Source organism: Microtus pennsylvanicus, chromosome 2 (genome assembly GCF_037038515.1).
Source record: "Microtus pennsylvanicus isolate mMicPen1 chromosome 2, mMicPen1.hap1, whole genome shotgun sequence".
In the NCBI taxonomy this organism is placed as follows: Eukaryota; Metazoa; Chordata; class Mammalia; order Rodentia; family Cricetidae; genus Microtus; species Microtus pennsylvanicus.
This window is the reverse complement of record NC_134580.1, coordinates 39,977,202-39,991,040: the sequence shown is the minus strand read 5'-3', so window position 1 is coordinate 39,991,040 and position 13,839 is coordinate 39,977,202. Positions and strand designations below refer to the sequence as shown.

General features: G+C 38.1%; 1 protein-coding gene across 7 annotated transcripts in view; it reads left to right on the top strand.

The window, feature by feature from the left end:
• Phf20l1 (PHD finger protein 20 like 1) overlaps window positions 1-13,839 on the top strand; it is a 67,112-nt gene that overhangs the window by 44,408 nt on the left and 8,865 nt on the right. For all 7 annotated transcript variants that reach the window (XM_075960892.1, XM_075960897.1, XM_075960896.1 and 4 more), the window contains 6 exons: window positions 1,203-1,259; window positions 2,430-2,537; window positions 8,334-8,498; window positions 10,556-10,737; window positions 11,711-11,810; window positions 13,607-13,802. In XM_075960892.1, the coding sequence (XP_075817007.1) occupies window positions 1,203-1,259; window positions 2,430-2,537; window positions 8,334-8,498; window positions 10,556-10,737; window positions 11,711-11,810; window positions 13,607-13,802 (808 nt within the window). The remainder of the gene's footprint in view (window positions 1-1,202; window positions 1,260-2,429; window positions 2,538-8,333; window positions 8,499-10,555; window positions 10,738-11,710; window positions 11,811-13,606; window positions 13,803-13,839) is intronic.

Genomic DNA, 13,839 nt, shown 5'->3' with positions numbered 1-13,839 from the left:
GTCACAATCAATGTGATGATCATTATTCTTATTAATCTGAAACTTTCTAGAGCCTTGTTGCCACTTAAATTGAGTAATATTTTGATAGTTTTATATTTAAGCCATATAAAATATATTACATGGTTGGTATAAATTGATTTTTAAAAATCAAGAAGAAATCTAATAAGTGGAATTTAATAAAAATGTATTTCATATACTCCAGTATTTTTCTTAGATTAACCCAAGCCACAAACAAGACATTGAGAAATGTTGAGCCAAGTTGTGAAGCTTCATTAAGGAAATCTGGTGCTTTAGTTATAGTTAGTGAGGTACAATATTTTTGGTTCTAATTGGGTAATATATATCATTCACATGGTATATTTTTATTATATGTGTACCTTTGCATTTCACATTTATGTACTCTAAAAATAATTAGCAAAATAGTTCTGTTTGGGTTCTTTATGTTACCTAGCAATAAGGGATTCATATGGATGATATACAAGTTATATTCACGTATACTACCTTGATTTTATGGAACAAGAGGTCAAATATCAGTTTACATGGTATTAAAATAAGTTATATGTTTTTGAAAGCCAGTATGCTATGAATTTGAATATTTTCTTTGAGTGTTCTGAATAGTAAATGTATCCAGATTGTCACAGAAGCAGCAGTGATAATGTGGGTTAGCCATTAAAGCTGTCGGTACCTTCTAGGTTGTCTAAGGTCGTGGTACTGCATCAACCTTCAGTGATGGTTAAGGACCTTTTCAAAACTTCTCTTTATGGTTAGAGCCCTATTTTCGCTATTTCTGAAATAGTGCAGCTTCAAATAACCCACTCCCAAAGAAAAAGTAAAGCAACATACTTACCAGGCACCAGCCTAAGCATTTTGCATACTCTGTTTCATACAATCTTAAAAGAACGTTGGTAGGTACTCTTACTCATATTGGCAATAAGGAAACAAGTACAGAGGCATTAAGCCACAAACTCGAAGCATATAAGTAATGCATTGTAGAGGCCAAGCATTCAACCCAGGCGGTATAAAGGAACACAAATATTCCTTGAATAAGTTTTGGTTACTAGTTCAGGTGATAAAATCATGCAGACCTTCTGAAGGTAGGGAAGGATTCTTATTTAGAGTTTTTCAAACAATAGTGATTTTAAAAACTGTATCATATTTTTATCTTTCTGACTAAATTTACATCTTGTCCCCCTAACCCACAGGAATATCGAAAACAGAAAAAAAAGTGAAATTGGAAGAAAAAAGCTCCACTGCATTTGGTATGGACAGAAAGTAATCTTTAAGCAAAAGACTAGAAAGCTTGACAGAGGACAGCATCTGTCTCTTCCCCGCCCTGCTAGTGCTCCTTACTGTGCCGAGAACATCTGCTTCTGTGTAACCTAGTTCAGCATCAGAGGCACCTACTCTCCAGGGCATAGTCATACTCATGTGTGTTCTGTGGGGGTTCTCTGAGTAATTGCTTCTGAACGTCTCTGGTTAAAACTATGGATAGCTGTTTAAAAATAAACCTCTATCTAATACTGAGACTTATAGTAATGGGTGATATGTTAAAATAGTAATTCTTTTCACACGTTCTTCAGTATGCCTTATTAAAAGGTTACTGACTTTTCTACTGTCTTTTCTACCTTATGTTGAGTAATGACCAAAAGTCAAGAAATGATGGGTGACAATATAAAGTATTATTTCAGTTAGCTAGCTGGAGTCACTGAAAATTGACTTAAAATAATTAGAAAATTGTGGGCTAGCCCATTCTGAACTGGAAAAATCGCTTCTAGAATATCTGTTCAGTTTAATTTGAAATACAGTGTTCTGATATATTGCTTAAATGTATTTATCTTCTTTAAAGTAGATATGATTAAAGAAAAGAATGCTTTTTGGAGTTTTAGAATAATCAATAGAATTAAATAATTTTTTTCTTGTTCTTTTCATTTATGTATGCCAGGAGAAATACTTAAATATGGAAGGAACTATGTATAGATTAATTTGATTAAAATTAATTTTGCTTTTCTTTTCTGGAGGAAAAAAAGCCATCCATATTTTAAAAACTCTTTAAAACCTTATTAAATCATATATAGAACTGCTGATTCTCCATAATGAGGTCTTTTTTAAATTATGGGATTTAACTTCTTGGCACATAGTAGGAATTTTAGTTTATTACGCATTTAAAGATTTTAACTACTGTCTGTGTTAACTTTAAGGTGTCAGGAGTTGGGATTTTTCAACACTGCTAATGAAGATCCCCTCTTATAGTCCAATAAGCTAAGCAAGAGTTCCAGACTCATGACACGAACAGTTTAATTGAATCCGTCCACTCTGGGCAGGTGACTGGAATCACTGATGAAAACATACATGCTGCTTTGAGGGTAACCACAAAGGAGCAACTAAGGATCACTCATGATTATTGAAGGATTTACTTTTATTTGTTTTAGGCAAAAGGAAAGAAAAGGATAAGGAGAGAAAAGAGAAGAGAGACAAAGATCATTACAAATCAAAGCAGAAGAAAAAGAAAAAGAAGAAAAAGAAATCTAAACAGCATGGTGAGTATGCTGAGATCTGTCTTACAGTATTTTTAGATTGTTCAACTCTCCTTTTCTCCCACCAAAGTAGGGGTATGATAAGGTAACTCACCATGTTGTTAAGAACTGAGACATTCTTGTAACTTTCCTTTGTCTTGTCATCCCAAAACCATACAAGTCTGTTCTATAAACTAAGTCCCAGCTGACTGGAGTCTTTTATTTTCAGCAATATGGTGGAGTAAGTACTATAACCACAAGCCCTTTAACATGATGAAGGCAGTTTATTTCCCCCACCGTATATGTGTGTATGTGTAAATGTATATGTGTACATGGTCTTTTTTTCTTTTCTTTCTGTCTGTGTGTGTCTATGTATACAGTCATGTATCCATGTGCACTTGCCCATGCATGTCTGGAGGCCAGAGGTCAACATAGTATCTTCTTCTATAGTTCTCTTAGTTTTCGAGACAGGGTTCTTCACTGAACCTGAAGGCAAAGCTTTCCATTTCACCTAAACTAGCTGTCTAAGTATCCTCTGTGTTCTGAGAAGTTCAGCTTGCATCTTCAGACTTCTAAGCCAGGAGTGATTGCTCACACCTGCAGTCCCAGAACTCAGGAGGCAAAGGCAGGAGCATTTACACAAGTTTGAGGTCAGTCTGAGCTACATACTAAGTTTTAGAACAATGTGGGCTATAGTGTGAGATCTTGCCTCCAAAACAAAATAAAATGAAATAAAAATATTTCTAATATAAACACCAGAGAATAGTATGATAGGGTATAATTTTCTAAATAGGAGAGAAAAGAATATAGTAAATATACTATCTATATCAAAACCCAATTTGACTGAGGATTTGAAACAATAGACTATAAATAAGGTATTAGAAATAAATATGTCATTAGTTATAATTTATAAGAATGAATGACAGGACTGAAGTGATAGTGCAGACAATATACATACTTCAGTGCCTTGTAAGTGTAAGGACCTAAGTGTGTTCCCAGAGCTATATTTGTATTGATACTCATTAAACCTTTAATAAAGCTTATTTAACACATAATTTTAGGCAGAAGGTGTCATAGTAGCTAATCATAAGTAGACAAATTTTTCAGATTTCAGCTCTCTCTGCAAATCTAAGTTTTCTACAGAATATGACATTTTCACATTCTCCAACTCTAAAACTGCCAGAGTAAATTTGAAGATTCAGTTTCAAGTGAGTTGATAATCTTAAAACCACTTCTCAGGGAATTCTGAGCATCCTAAGCATTCCTGTGTCTACCTTGTTCCTTACCTACCCTCATCCCATGCTGTCCTTGTTCCTTCATGTATAACACTGCAGGATACATACCCTAGACAACCTCAGCTTGCGAGGTTATATATACAATAGAGTATATATATGTACACACACACACAATAGAGTAATGTAAATAAATACCATTAACCAGGGTCGCTGAATAAGTGTCAACCTGCTAATGCAACTTCTGGATAAATTCTGGCCTCCGTGCTCAGGGCAGTGGCAACGACTGGTTCTTTGTGCGTCAGATGTGTGCCAGTGCGCTGGTGTGCGCCACCATTCAGTACCAGACAGAAACACTGAAGAGTGGAGAAGGGAAACAACTAGGGCAAAGCTGGGGACAGGGAGGATTTATGAGCTGGAGGAAGTTACCCCCTTGGGGGAGGAAGGGTATTAAGGATTAGCAGAAGACAATCTACCCTTGGAGTGGGGATCAATTCAGTAACCTTTTATTAAGAGCCATTTTTTAAATTGCACCTTAAATTAATTCATCAATCTCCTGAAATAAAGACGTGGCCATACCTCTCATATTTTTAACACTTATTTGTATGTATGCATGTTAAAATGTGTATGGAAGTCAAAGGAAATCTTGCAGGATTCAGTTCCCTCTTTCCACCTTGTGGGTTCCATGGATCAAACTCAGGCTATCAGGTTTGGCTGCAAGCATATTTATTTACTCACTGAGTCATTTCTCTGGCCCATATATTTATATGTTGTAATAAAAAAAAGTTTTTCTACTTTTGTTTATAAGAGTATGGCAAATATGGAGACCTTGCTTATTTATAAATGAGAGTTGTTAAGTTTGGTTATCACCAATATCTTCAGTATTAATCATAAAGTTATTCTGGGTTGTTTGCATTCATCTTTGAAGTGTTTCTTTCACAGATAATTAATTAGAATGGTCTTTAAACAGAAAGAAAGATATTTCAAATGGCTGAAATTTTAAAGACACTTAGTGCTGAACAGTTCTTATTGTTGTCTAAGACTTATTCTAAATGTTTGAGTCTAACATTAGCACAGTGGGGGAATTTAATTCTTTTATTTACCACTCAGTGATGTTTTGCATATCCTGTTTTATTTTTTGTTTACCAAACAGTATCTGAGGGTTTCATTTATATGAATTTATTTTATTATGTTATCCTTTGAAGTGCAGCCTGATAGCTGCATTTTATAGCTAATGTAGCAAAGATTTGTTTATTTCATATAGCTGCCAGGTAGTGAGAATCAGATTCAAGCCTGTACAGTAGGCTTCAGTCTTAGTTTTTTAACTTTAACCATGAAGCTAGGTTGTTTATTTTACTTCCTTTGCCCTAAAGATTGTTTCAGACTGTATTCTTGCCTTGAACAAGTTTTCTCTTGTCTCTGGTAGTATACTGAAATGTCCTGTCTTCACCTGTTAGTATAGATGTCATTTAGGAAAGTAATCATTTATTCAAGTAGCTTTTTATAATCATTCCATGCAGTAGTGGGTTAGCATAGGCTTTTATTATCAGAACTGCTTTTCCAGATATAAAGCTGACATTGTGTTCAGTATGTGCATGGTAAGTTGCCATTTGGGGATTTATGAATGACATTTTACCAGTTTTTAGCTTTGTTCCTTTTCAGAGGTCTCTTCCATGTGTTTGTTACTATGAGACCAAAGGCCCTGGAGATCAAAGGAAAGTAGAGCTAGAGATGCCAAAATGCCAAAACTACAGTGGAAAGAGTTTCCTCCAATGAGCTTCCACACAAGCATTGGTGTATCTAGTGTAAGTGATAGGACACACACATAGATGCCTGGATAGCTTGATAGTTCTGTAACAGTGTTAGAAAGTCAGCCTCAAAGCTGGAGGGATCAAAGAAGGGCAGGATTGGTACTCTCACTTAACCCTTGCAACTTAAAAGACTTTTTTCCTGATAGCTAGAGGGGATTGAAGTAGAGATGTATATGTGGACTGTAGAATGCCAAGTCATTGTATTTATTTGCTAATATAGTATAGACCAATTAAGTGTTAGCTATGTTTGATTTTTAGCATCAAGTTACGATTTCTTTCACTATTATATTATTGGCCTCTACTTCATTTCCTTTTGCCCAGAAAGCAGTCACTATAAGTTACAGGTTTCATTTCTTGGGCATAACATTTACAACTGAGTAACCTTTGACAAATCATTTATATTTCCTATGTCTCATTCTCCTCTCCTCTAAAATGGTTACTGCATTTTATGCTTCATCTGAGTAGCATCAGGATTAACTGAGGTTATCATTGTGCAGTGCTAGACACTGTATTTAGTATGATAATCACTGTTTTCATGCTTGCCTAGATGATAACGTGGAGTTATGCAGATGGCTCAGTTGCTGTCAAGTCATATTATGTAAAGATCACTCCATCATTTGACAACAGCAGGATGGGTTGGCAGTGTTCCTACTTCCTGTATCTTGGGATGGTAGAGAGAAACCTGGGCTTTACCAGACATTCCAGTTTCCACACATTTTAATTCTACTCCTCTTAGAGGTTATTGGTTAAGAGTGAGCTTCCTGGAATCAGTCTTCCAGGACTTATGAGTGTGAATGCAGTGACAGTGGACTGTTTTGAACAGTGTACTCAATGTACTTGGCCTTGGTTCTTTGATTCATAAAATAACATTAGTAGCCAAACCAAATTCACTAGAGTTTTAAGAGTATTAAGAGTTAATTAGCACACAAAACTTACTTGAACTCTCATCTTTGCAGAGAGTCCTTAATTGGTGGCAGGTTAGTTATATTCTAGTTTGTATGGTGATCATTGTGTAAGCTCTCCTAGACAATGGTTTACAAACCATCTTCAAATTTTGGAGGTCGGAAGTCCAAATAGTTCTCTAATCTAAATCCTTGATTCCTTTTTGGAGGCTCCAACAAATAGTCCATAAATAGTCAATGCTCCTTGCTTTTCTGGTTTTCAGAGGTTGCTGTGTGTCTTGGCTTCAGTCTTCTCATCTTATCTTCAGAGGAGCACCAGGCAGTCAGATCTTACCTGGGTTGATTCTTTTGCCTTTATCATTTTGAAATAGGCTCCTAAGATTTCACTGAGCCCACAGGGATACCTTGTTCCCTCCTTTACAGACATCCCATTAGTTTAATTCTATCTGCAACTTGAATTCCCCTTTACCATGATACTTAAGTGTGTATAGGTTCAATTAGGGCGTGAACATACATGGAGGACTGAACTGAGTAGCAACCAGATCTGTCATGACTATGTGCCTATGAACTTGCCCTTGCAACTATTTACACTCTGACCTGCCCTAGTCATGCTCAGTTGAGAAAGGACACAGGAGGTGAAAATTTGCTTTCTGTCCACATGTATGCATTTCCCTGAGCATGTCCATCTTTTCCACTGTTCCTGTTAAAATGAAAGGATTATCTCTGGCATTTCTCAGCACTCCACACTGCCTCTTTAGGTTCATATAGATGGAGTCTAGGTAGTTTTCTCCATCTAAAACAAAAATCTTGCTCTCTAACTACCTGTTTCTTCTCTTATTCCCCATTCCCTGTTTACTCCCTAGCCCCGTCACAGACTACCATCACTACTTGATTCCTTAAATAAAACCTGGAAAAACAATCCTGATGTCACCCACTACTGTTCTCAGCTTCCATTCTACTGTTACTGCATGTTCCTTCTCAACTTCCTAGTCCAAGTCACCAGCACATTTTGTGTAGACCACTGCTATGGCCTATGACCCAGATTCCCTTTTGTCCATGTTTCCTCTGCTTCCTGTTCTGTCCTACTATTGGAGTGGTCTTGCAGAAATGAAGTGAGCCCATGTGTCATCCTGCCTTCCTTTAAAACCTGTGAATGGCTATTGGTTATATTAGAATAAAGCCTAAAAAATAAAAAAACAGCAAAGAGCCCCATGTACTTTTTTGCAGCTGCTCTCAGTGCCTGTCCTACTTATCTCCCATTCTGCCCCAGCAGTAATGAACTTGACAATCATGCGCTGTGCTTTTGACTTCAGTGCTTCATAGCATCTTGGCTCCCACCCATGCTTTTCTTCCTCTATTCCCAGACTCCTCCCTCGGTAAGCTATATGAGCCCTTCTTGCTTGTATGACTTACCCAGGCTGAGAAGAGCAGGTCTTTGGCATACAAGTTCATTTCCTTCAAAGGTTTGTCTTATGTGTGTTTTTGTAAAATTGATTAAATTATCAGTACAGTTATGCTAGACATCTGGGAGAACCTCTTACCTAATTGACAGAAATACGTTAATTCCTTCATGTCTGTCTTGCTGGAGGTATAGCTGTGAAAATAATGGAGAGAAATGTAGACATGACCCTTTATCATTCCTTCATTTTAAGAGTTTACTGATAACCATGTAGATTCTGGCAGTCTAGTTATCTACACTATATGGAGTTACTGATTTCGCTTGTTCCTGCCAACATATTCATCAGCTGCATAATGATGTAGCTGGTCACAGATGACAGGGAAAGTGGTTGTATGGTTTTGTGTATTCTCATGACTTGTGGTGACTCCTGATTCCTTGAAACTTTATTAATGTGTCTTTCTGTTTTCATATTGCAGACTATTCCGACTATGAAGACAGTTCCCTAGACTTTTTGGAAAGGTGCCCTTCTCCATTAACTCGATCTTCTGGGAGTTCTTTGGCTCCACGAAGCACATTTACAGATAAAACTACAGCCTATCAGTACCCGAGGGCAATTCTGTCCGTTGATCTTAGTGGTGAAAGTATGTGTGACTGTGTAGTGGCTATAATAAGACCTGAGATTCCTCAGTATAAAATGGAGAATAAGTAAACTTCTTAGGTTGCTGGTCAAGGAAGCCTTTCAATTGATAGTAATTATAGAAGCTAATAGGAAAATCTCAACATTAGACTTAAATGCAAACTACTAACTAATAATATTTTATTATTACCCAAATCTTATAGTTCATTAGGCAGATGCTTGTTTAAGTAATTATGTGGGTGCAATAGTGTTACGTGTTCTTTGGCCTGTTAACCACCTAATCCTTTCCGGGCCAACTCATCTTCTAAGAGGGAGAATATTTTCTTACCTTACTGGTAAAAATAGGCAAGAAGTGACTTTCAAGATCTTAATTTTCAAAAGTTTGAGGTAGCGGGGAGGATTAAGAAAAAGCTCCTCTCTTCCCACTATTCTCTTTACCAGCAGGCACAGTTCCTTTTTCCATTTGGTCCAGTGGTTTTGTTGGTTTTTTTTTTTTAACTGGACCAGATGTGCACATCATAATCCTTGCCTTTAAAATGTTACAGTCTTGAGTCCAACCACAGAGCACAGAGGTTGTTAAGATAGAATAGCTGCTTGGTGACTCTGGGGAACTTATAATGTGACCCTTCCCATGAGCCATCAGGATCTACAGGTGGGCTTTTGCTCAAGAGTACTGTAGGCAAGGGATGGATCTAAAGCGACAAAACTTGAGAGAGTAGAGACTCACAGGACTGCACCCTCTTGCTGTTTGTCTGCCCTATCTTGCTTGGAGAAAGAAAGAGGCAGAGGTTCTCAACCATCAGTGTTTGACATAGCCACCCGGAGAACTTGTTAAACACATTCTTTTAGCCTTGCCCTCAGAGCTTCTATGAACAAATATTCAGGTGATCTGAATATTGCCTGATCTGGAAGCTCTCCTTTAAGAACACTGTCCTGGGACATACCAATGAGAGCTGAGGGGTAGCAGTTTGAAAAGAGCAGGTCTCATAAAGCTGCTCAAAATCATTATCCTGTGACTTCTCCTGTGATAGTGTAAGAAGAACGTTGATATGTATATCTTATGTAACTTTCACCCCAGTGACTCAATTGCTCCTCCCCCAAATTGAACCCAACATATGCTTAATACTTGCAAGTCAGTTATATAAACAAGACTCTCTGGTGGATTTCTTAAGTATGTATGCCAGTACTATGAAACCTGATATTCAGACCATGTATGTTTATGTTAATTGTAAACTACTTCCTTTTAATAATATAGTTTAAAATTATTTTTATATTATGATTGCCATCAATTTAGTGTCTTACTTTGTAGCCCAGGATGACCTCAAATTCTTTTTTTTTTAAATTTATTTATTATGTATACAACTTTCTGCCTCCACACGCCAGAGGAGGGTGCCAGATCTCTTTACAGATGGTTTGGAGCCACCATGTGGTTGCTGGGAATTGAACTCAGGACCTCTGGAAGAGCAGACAGTGCTCTTAACCTCTGAGCCATCTCTCCAACCCTCAAATTCTTGATTTTAGCCCCCAAATGCTGAAATTAGAAGTGTGAGCCACCATGCCCTGCTAAGCAGTTGATGCTTAATTGCCTTTATCACTACCTGGCTGCACAGTTCAGCCACATTATATGTTGTGTGTAAATTCTTGATATAATGTTTGGCATACGAAGTGCAATGATAGTTGATTAAAAGATTATTATTTCTATGGTACAAATTATAAAACTCATTCTTTTACAACCAGAACGGGGCTAATATTTGTGAACATTCAATCAAAAGTTTGCAAACTGTATAGAAACTAATAAGTTTTTTTGTCAGTATCAGCCTGAACCACAGCCTGTGTTAGCAGGAAGAGTAGTGGCTAGTTAGAATTACTTTCAGCAGTGTAATTATAAATGAGATGGAAAGCACCTGATCTACACAACCTTTAAAGATGAACTGTTTTTTTTCCAGAGGCAGGTACTCAGTTCACATGTGTTTGTTTGCTGAAATGCTTACACTCGCTTCCCATAGCTCCATTCTTTCTGATAAGTGACATGGAAATGGTATGCACTTTCATGTGTTCTAGACTTGTCGGATGTGGAGTTTCTGGATGACTCTTCCACAGAGAGTCTACTTTTGAGTGGAGATGAGTACAACCAAGACTTTGATTCAACTAATTTTGAGGAGTCTCAGGATGAAGATGATGCTATTAATGAGATTGTGCGATGTATCTGTGAAATGGATGAGGAAAATGGCTTCATGATCCAGGTACTTGGTCAGCCTCTGCCCTGCAGTTCTGGATCACGTGGGTGTTGAGTAGGTGCACAAGAGCTCTTCTCCTCTTTACTGGCCATCCCTCACAAGGTAGTTTATAACACACTGCCGTGCTTTGAGCTCCAACAGTACTGGTTAGGGAGTCTCTCCACTGAATGACGCAGACACGGGTTGTGATTATCACTGTCCGTTGTAGGCTCTGTGTTAACAGATTGAGGCCTTCAGACTAAAATGTTTAAAGGTCCATAAGGTGAGGTTTCCTCCACAGTGAAGGGTTGAGCGCAGCATGGCTTTGCTGACACTTAATAATCAGTTACCCTTTGGGTAATAATTAGTTACCCTTTGGGGAGTGGTAATCAAAACCCAAATGTCCAGGATTCCCCAAAGAGAAAAGAACTTGGTTATAAGGGGAAACAATGCTTCCTTCTAAGACGGGTGCCTCTGAGAAATCAGGGCAGCATGGCCCGTATTTGTGTTGGTATGTAGGAAAATTAGGAAACATAGACTACAGGAATGAAAAAGGTAACCACCTTCTTTGTCAGTGGTGATGGTGTTCTCAGATAAAGGTGCTGTGAATTTAGAATTTTACCACGAGTATTACCTTAGTGTCATTGCATAGACATTTTATAGATTCGCCTCAGTAAGTGTTTTCAGGATTTGATTGTCTATGAATCAGGAGAGAACATGGGGCATTTCTCTTAAGTAGTTTATTAAAGTGTATTTTAATAGATGTGATATAAAATAGGTTTTTAGATAGTTGACTATTTCAATGATAAAATTTGTCTTAAACATGACTTTTTCTTATGGCACATAGATCTTTAACTGGCAGTGCCAGAAAGTAGGTCAGCTAGTTAAAAGGTGATAATGTGTGTCTTCCCTTGCCTGTCCTGGTCTGAGAGTGCCATTTCTATCCTGGTCTGAGGGTACCATTTCAGCCAGCACTATGGGTCTCTTCTGTTCTCTGCAGTGTGAAGAGTGCCTGTGCTGGCAGCACAGTGTGTGCATGGGGCTCCTGGAGGACAGCATTCCGGAGCAGTACATCTGCTACATCTGTCGGGACCCTCCGGGTGAGGCCCTCCGCCCCGTGTGGGTTGTGTGACGCGGACTCCAGAGTATGGCCACTGTGTAGAGCACCTGCACTTCTTGGTTAGCTAGACTCCTCTGCCATAATGTGGGTTGAAGATACTTTTTGCCTGTTACAGCATGACTATCCTAGTAATCACCTGCACAAACACATGTATGTAGACATGTTGACATACCAACCATCTTACCAAAAGAGAGATCATGGCTTTCTCCTGTAGCTAGCTTTTGGCTACTCCTATGTATTGATTTCTTTTTTTTAAATATTTATTTATTTATTTATTATGTATACAATATTCTGTCTCTGTGCATGTCTGCAGGCCAGAAGAAGGCACCAGACCTCTTTACAGGTGGTTGTGAGCCACCATGTGGTTGCTGGGAATTGAACTCAGGACCTTTGGAAGAGCAGGCAGTGCTCTTAACCACTGAGCCATCTCTCCAGCCCCCTATGTATTGATTTCTAGCTGGCCTTATTTATACTGGTTTGAGTGGACCAATATTCATTGCCTGCTGTCCATCTGATGAGTTTAGAAGTTTTGGGTAGTGCCACCTACACAGTTATTGTAGAATAAATGGGCTTCCAGAGCCTTGCCTATATCTTTTATTTATCAGGTGAAACAGCTAGATGTGGGAAGTCACATGTTTGTGCCTAAAGAGGCGCCACTAAGTGACAGACTGAAATGAAGCTCCCAGTCCTTTGTACTTGCTTTGTTATGCCCTCCTCTATGCTAAGTACCACGTTCTACCTGTAGAATATAGTTTCAGCTACCAAGGCATAAAATAACTAGTTAGTTAAGTGTACTCTTCCCAAACCCACCAAAAAGACAAAGGAAAAAAATATAAGAATTCAGAGAGATACGGGGAAGGCTTAGTAAGGTGCTTTCATTCAAGCAGGAAGACCAATGTTCTGATTTCTAGTATCCATGTAAAAGTTAGGCATACCTAGAATCCCAGAAGTGTGGAAGCAGAGACAGAAGGCACCCCTGGGCTTTGTTGGCCAACCAGTCTAGCGGTGTCCGTAAGTTCCAGATTCCACGGAAGATCCTGTCTTAACAACTGAAGTGAAAAGAAATAAAGAAGCATAGCCTCTGGCCTCACACATGTAAACAAAGAAGAAAGAGAATTGTTCAGAGCTATGTGGATATAAACACTAATTTATTGTTTATGCTTCTATTATATAGATGTTTGCTATACATTGTATGTCTTCAATAACAAATACAGCCTTTTACTGTCCCTTCGATTGTTTTTTTTTAAAAATACATTCTATCTGTAAACACCTAGGAATGATGACTGATTCAAACTATTCATGCTCCTCATAGTTACACAAACACAGGAGCATCTAAGAGGACCTGATATGTATTTAGCATTGAGCTCTAGGATATTGTAGCATTGTGTGAGATCACTGTCATGAAGATAGGATCTGTACTTGCTTAACTATAGCTTTACTTCATCTGGGTATGATCACGTTAGTGAAAGAAACTTGTGGTTTCTGCCAGCCATCTTAGAGGACAGCTGGCTGATTTATAAAATTGAAAATAGTACAGCAGAGTTCTCTTGGCAGGTATCATCTGCCACTGGCCACACCCTCAGTGGCATTCCTTCTCATGAACAGGCTCACCAAAAGTGTTAAGGAGCGCTTGACATCTCGGCTTTCCTCAGCGTGCTATCTAGTACAGTTTAGAGGCCACTTTTAGTGGTAGAACTTTTCTTAATGAGGAGCATTAGTGGGAAGGATCTGAATAAATAGGATCCTTTATTATTTTAATTTCAACTTCATCTGCAGGTCAGAGATGGAGTGCAAAATATCGTTATGATAAAGAATGGTTGAATAATGGAAGAATGTATGGGTTGTCTTTTTTAAAAGAAAATTATTCTCATCTCAATGCCAAAAAGATAGTTTCCACACATCATCTGCTTGCTGATGTCTATGGTGTGACTGAAGTCCTGCATGGGTTACAGCTGAAGATTGGGATACTAAAGTAAGTGAACTGACTCTCACACTGCCTTACACAATTT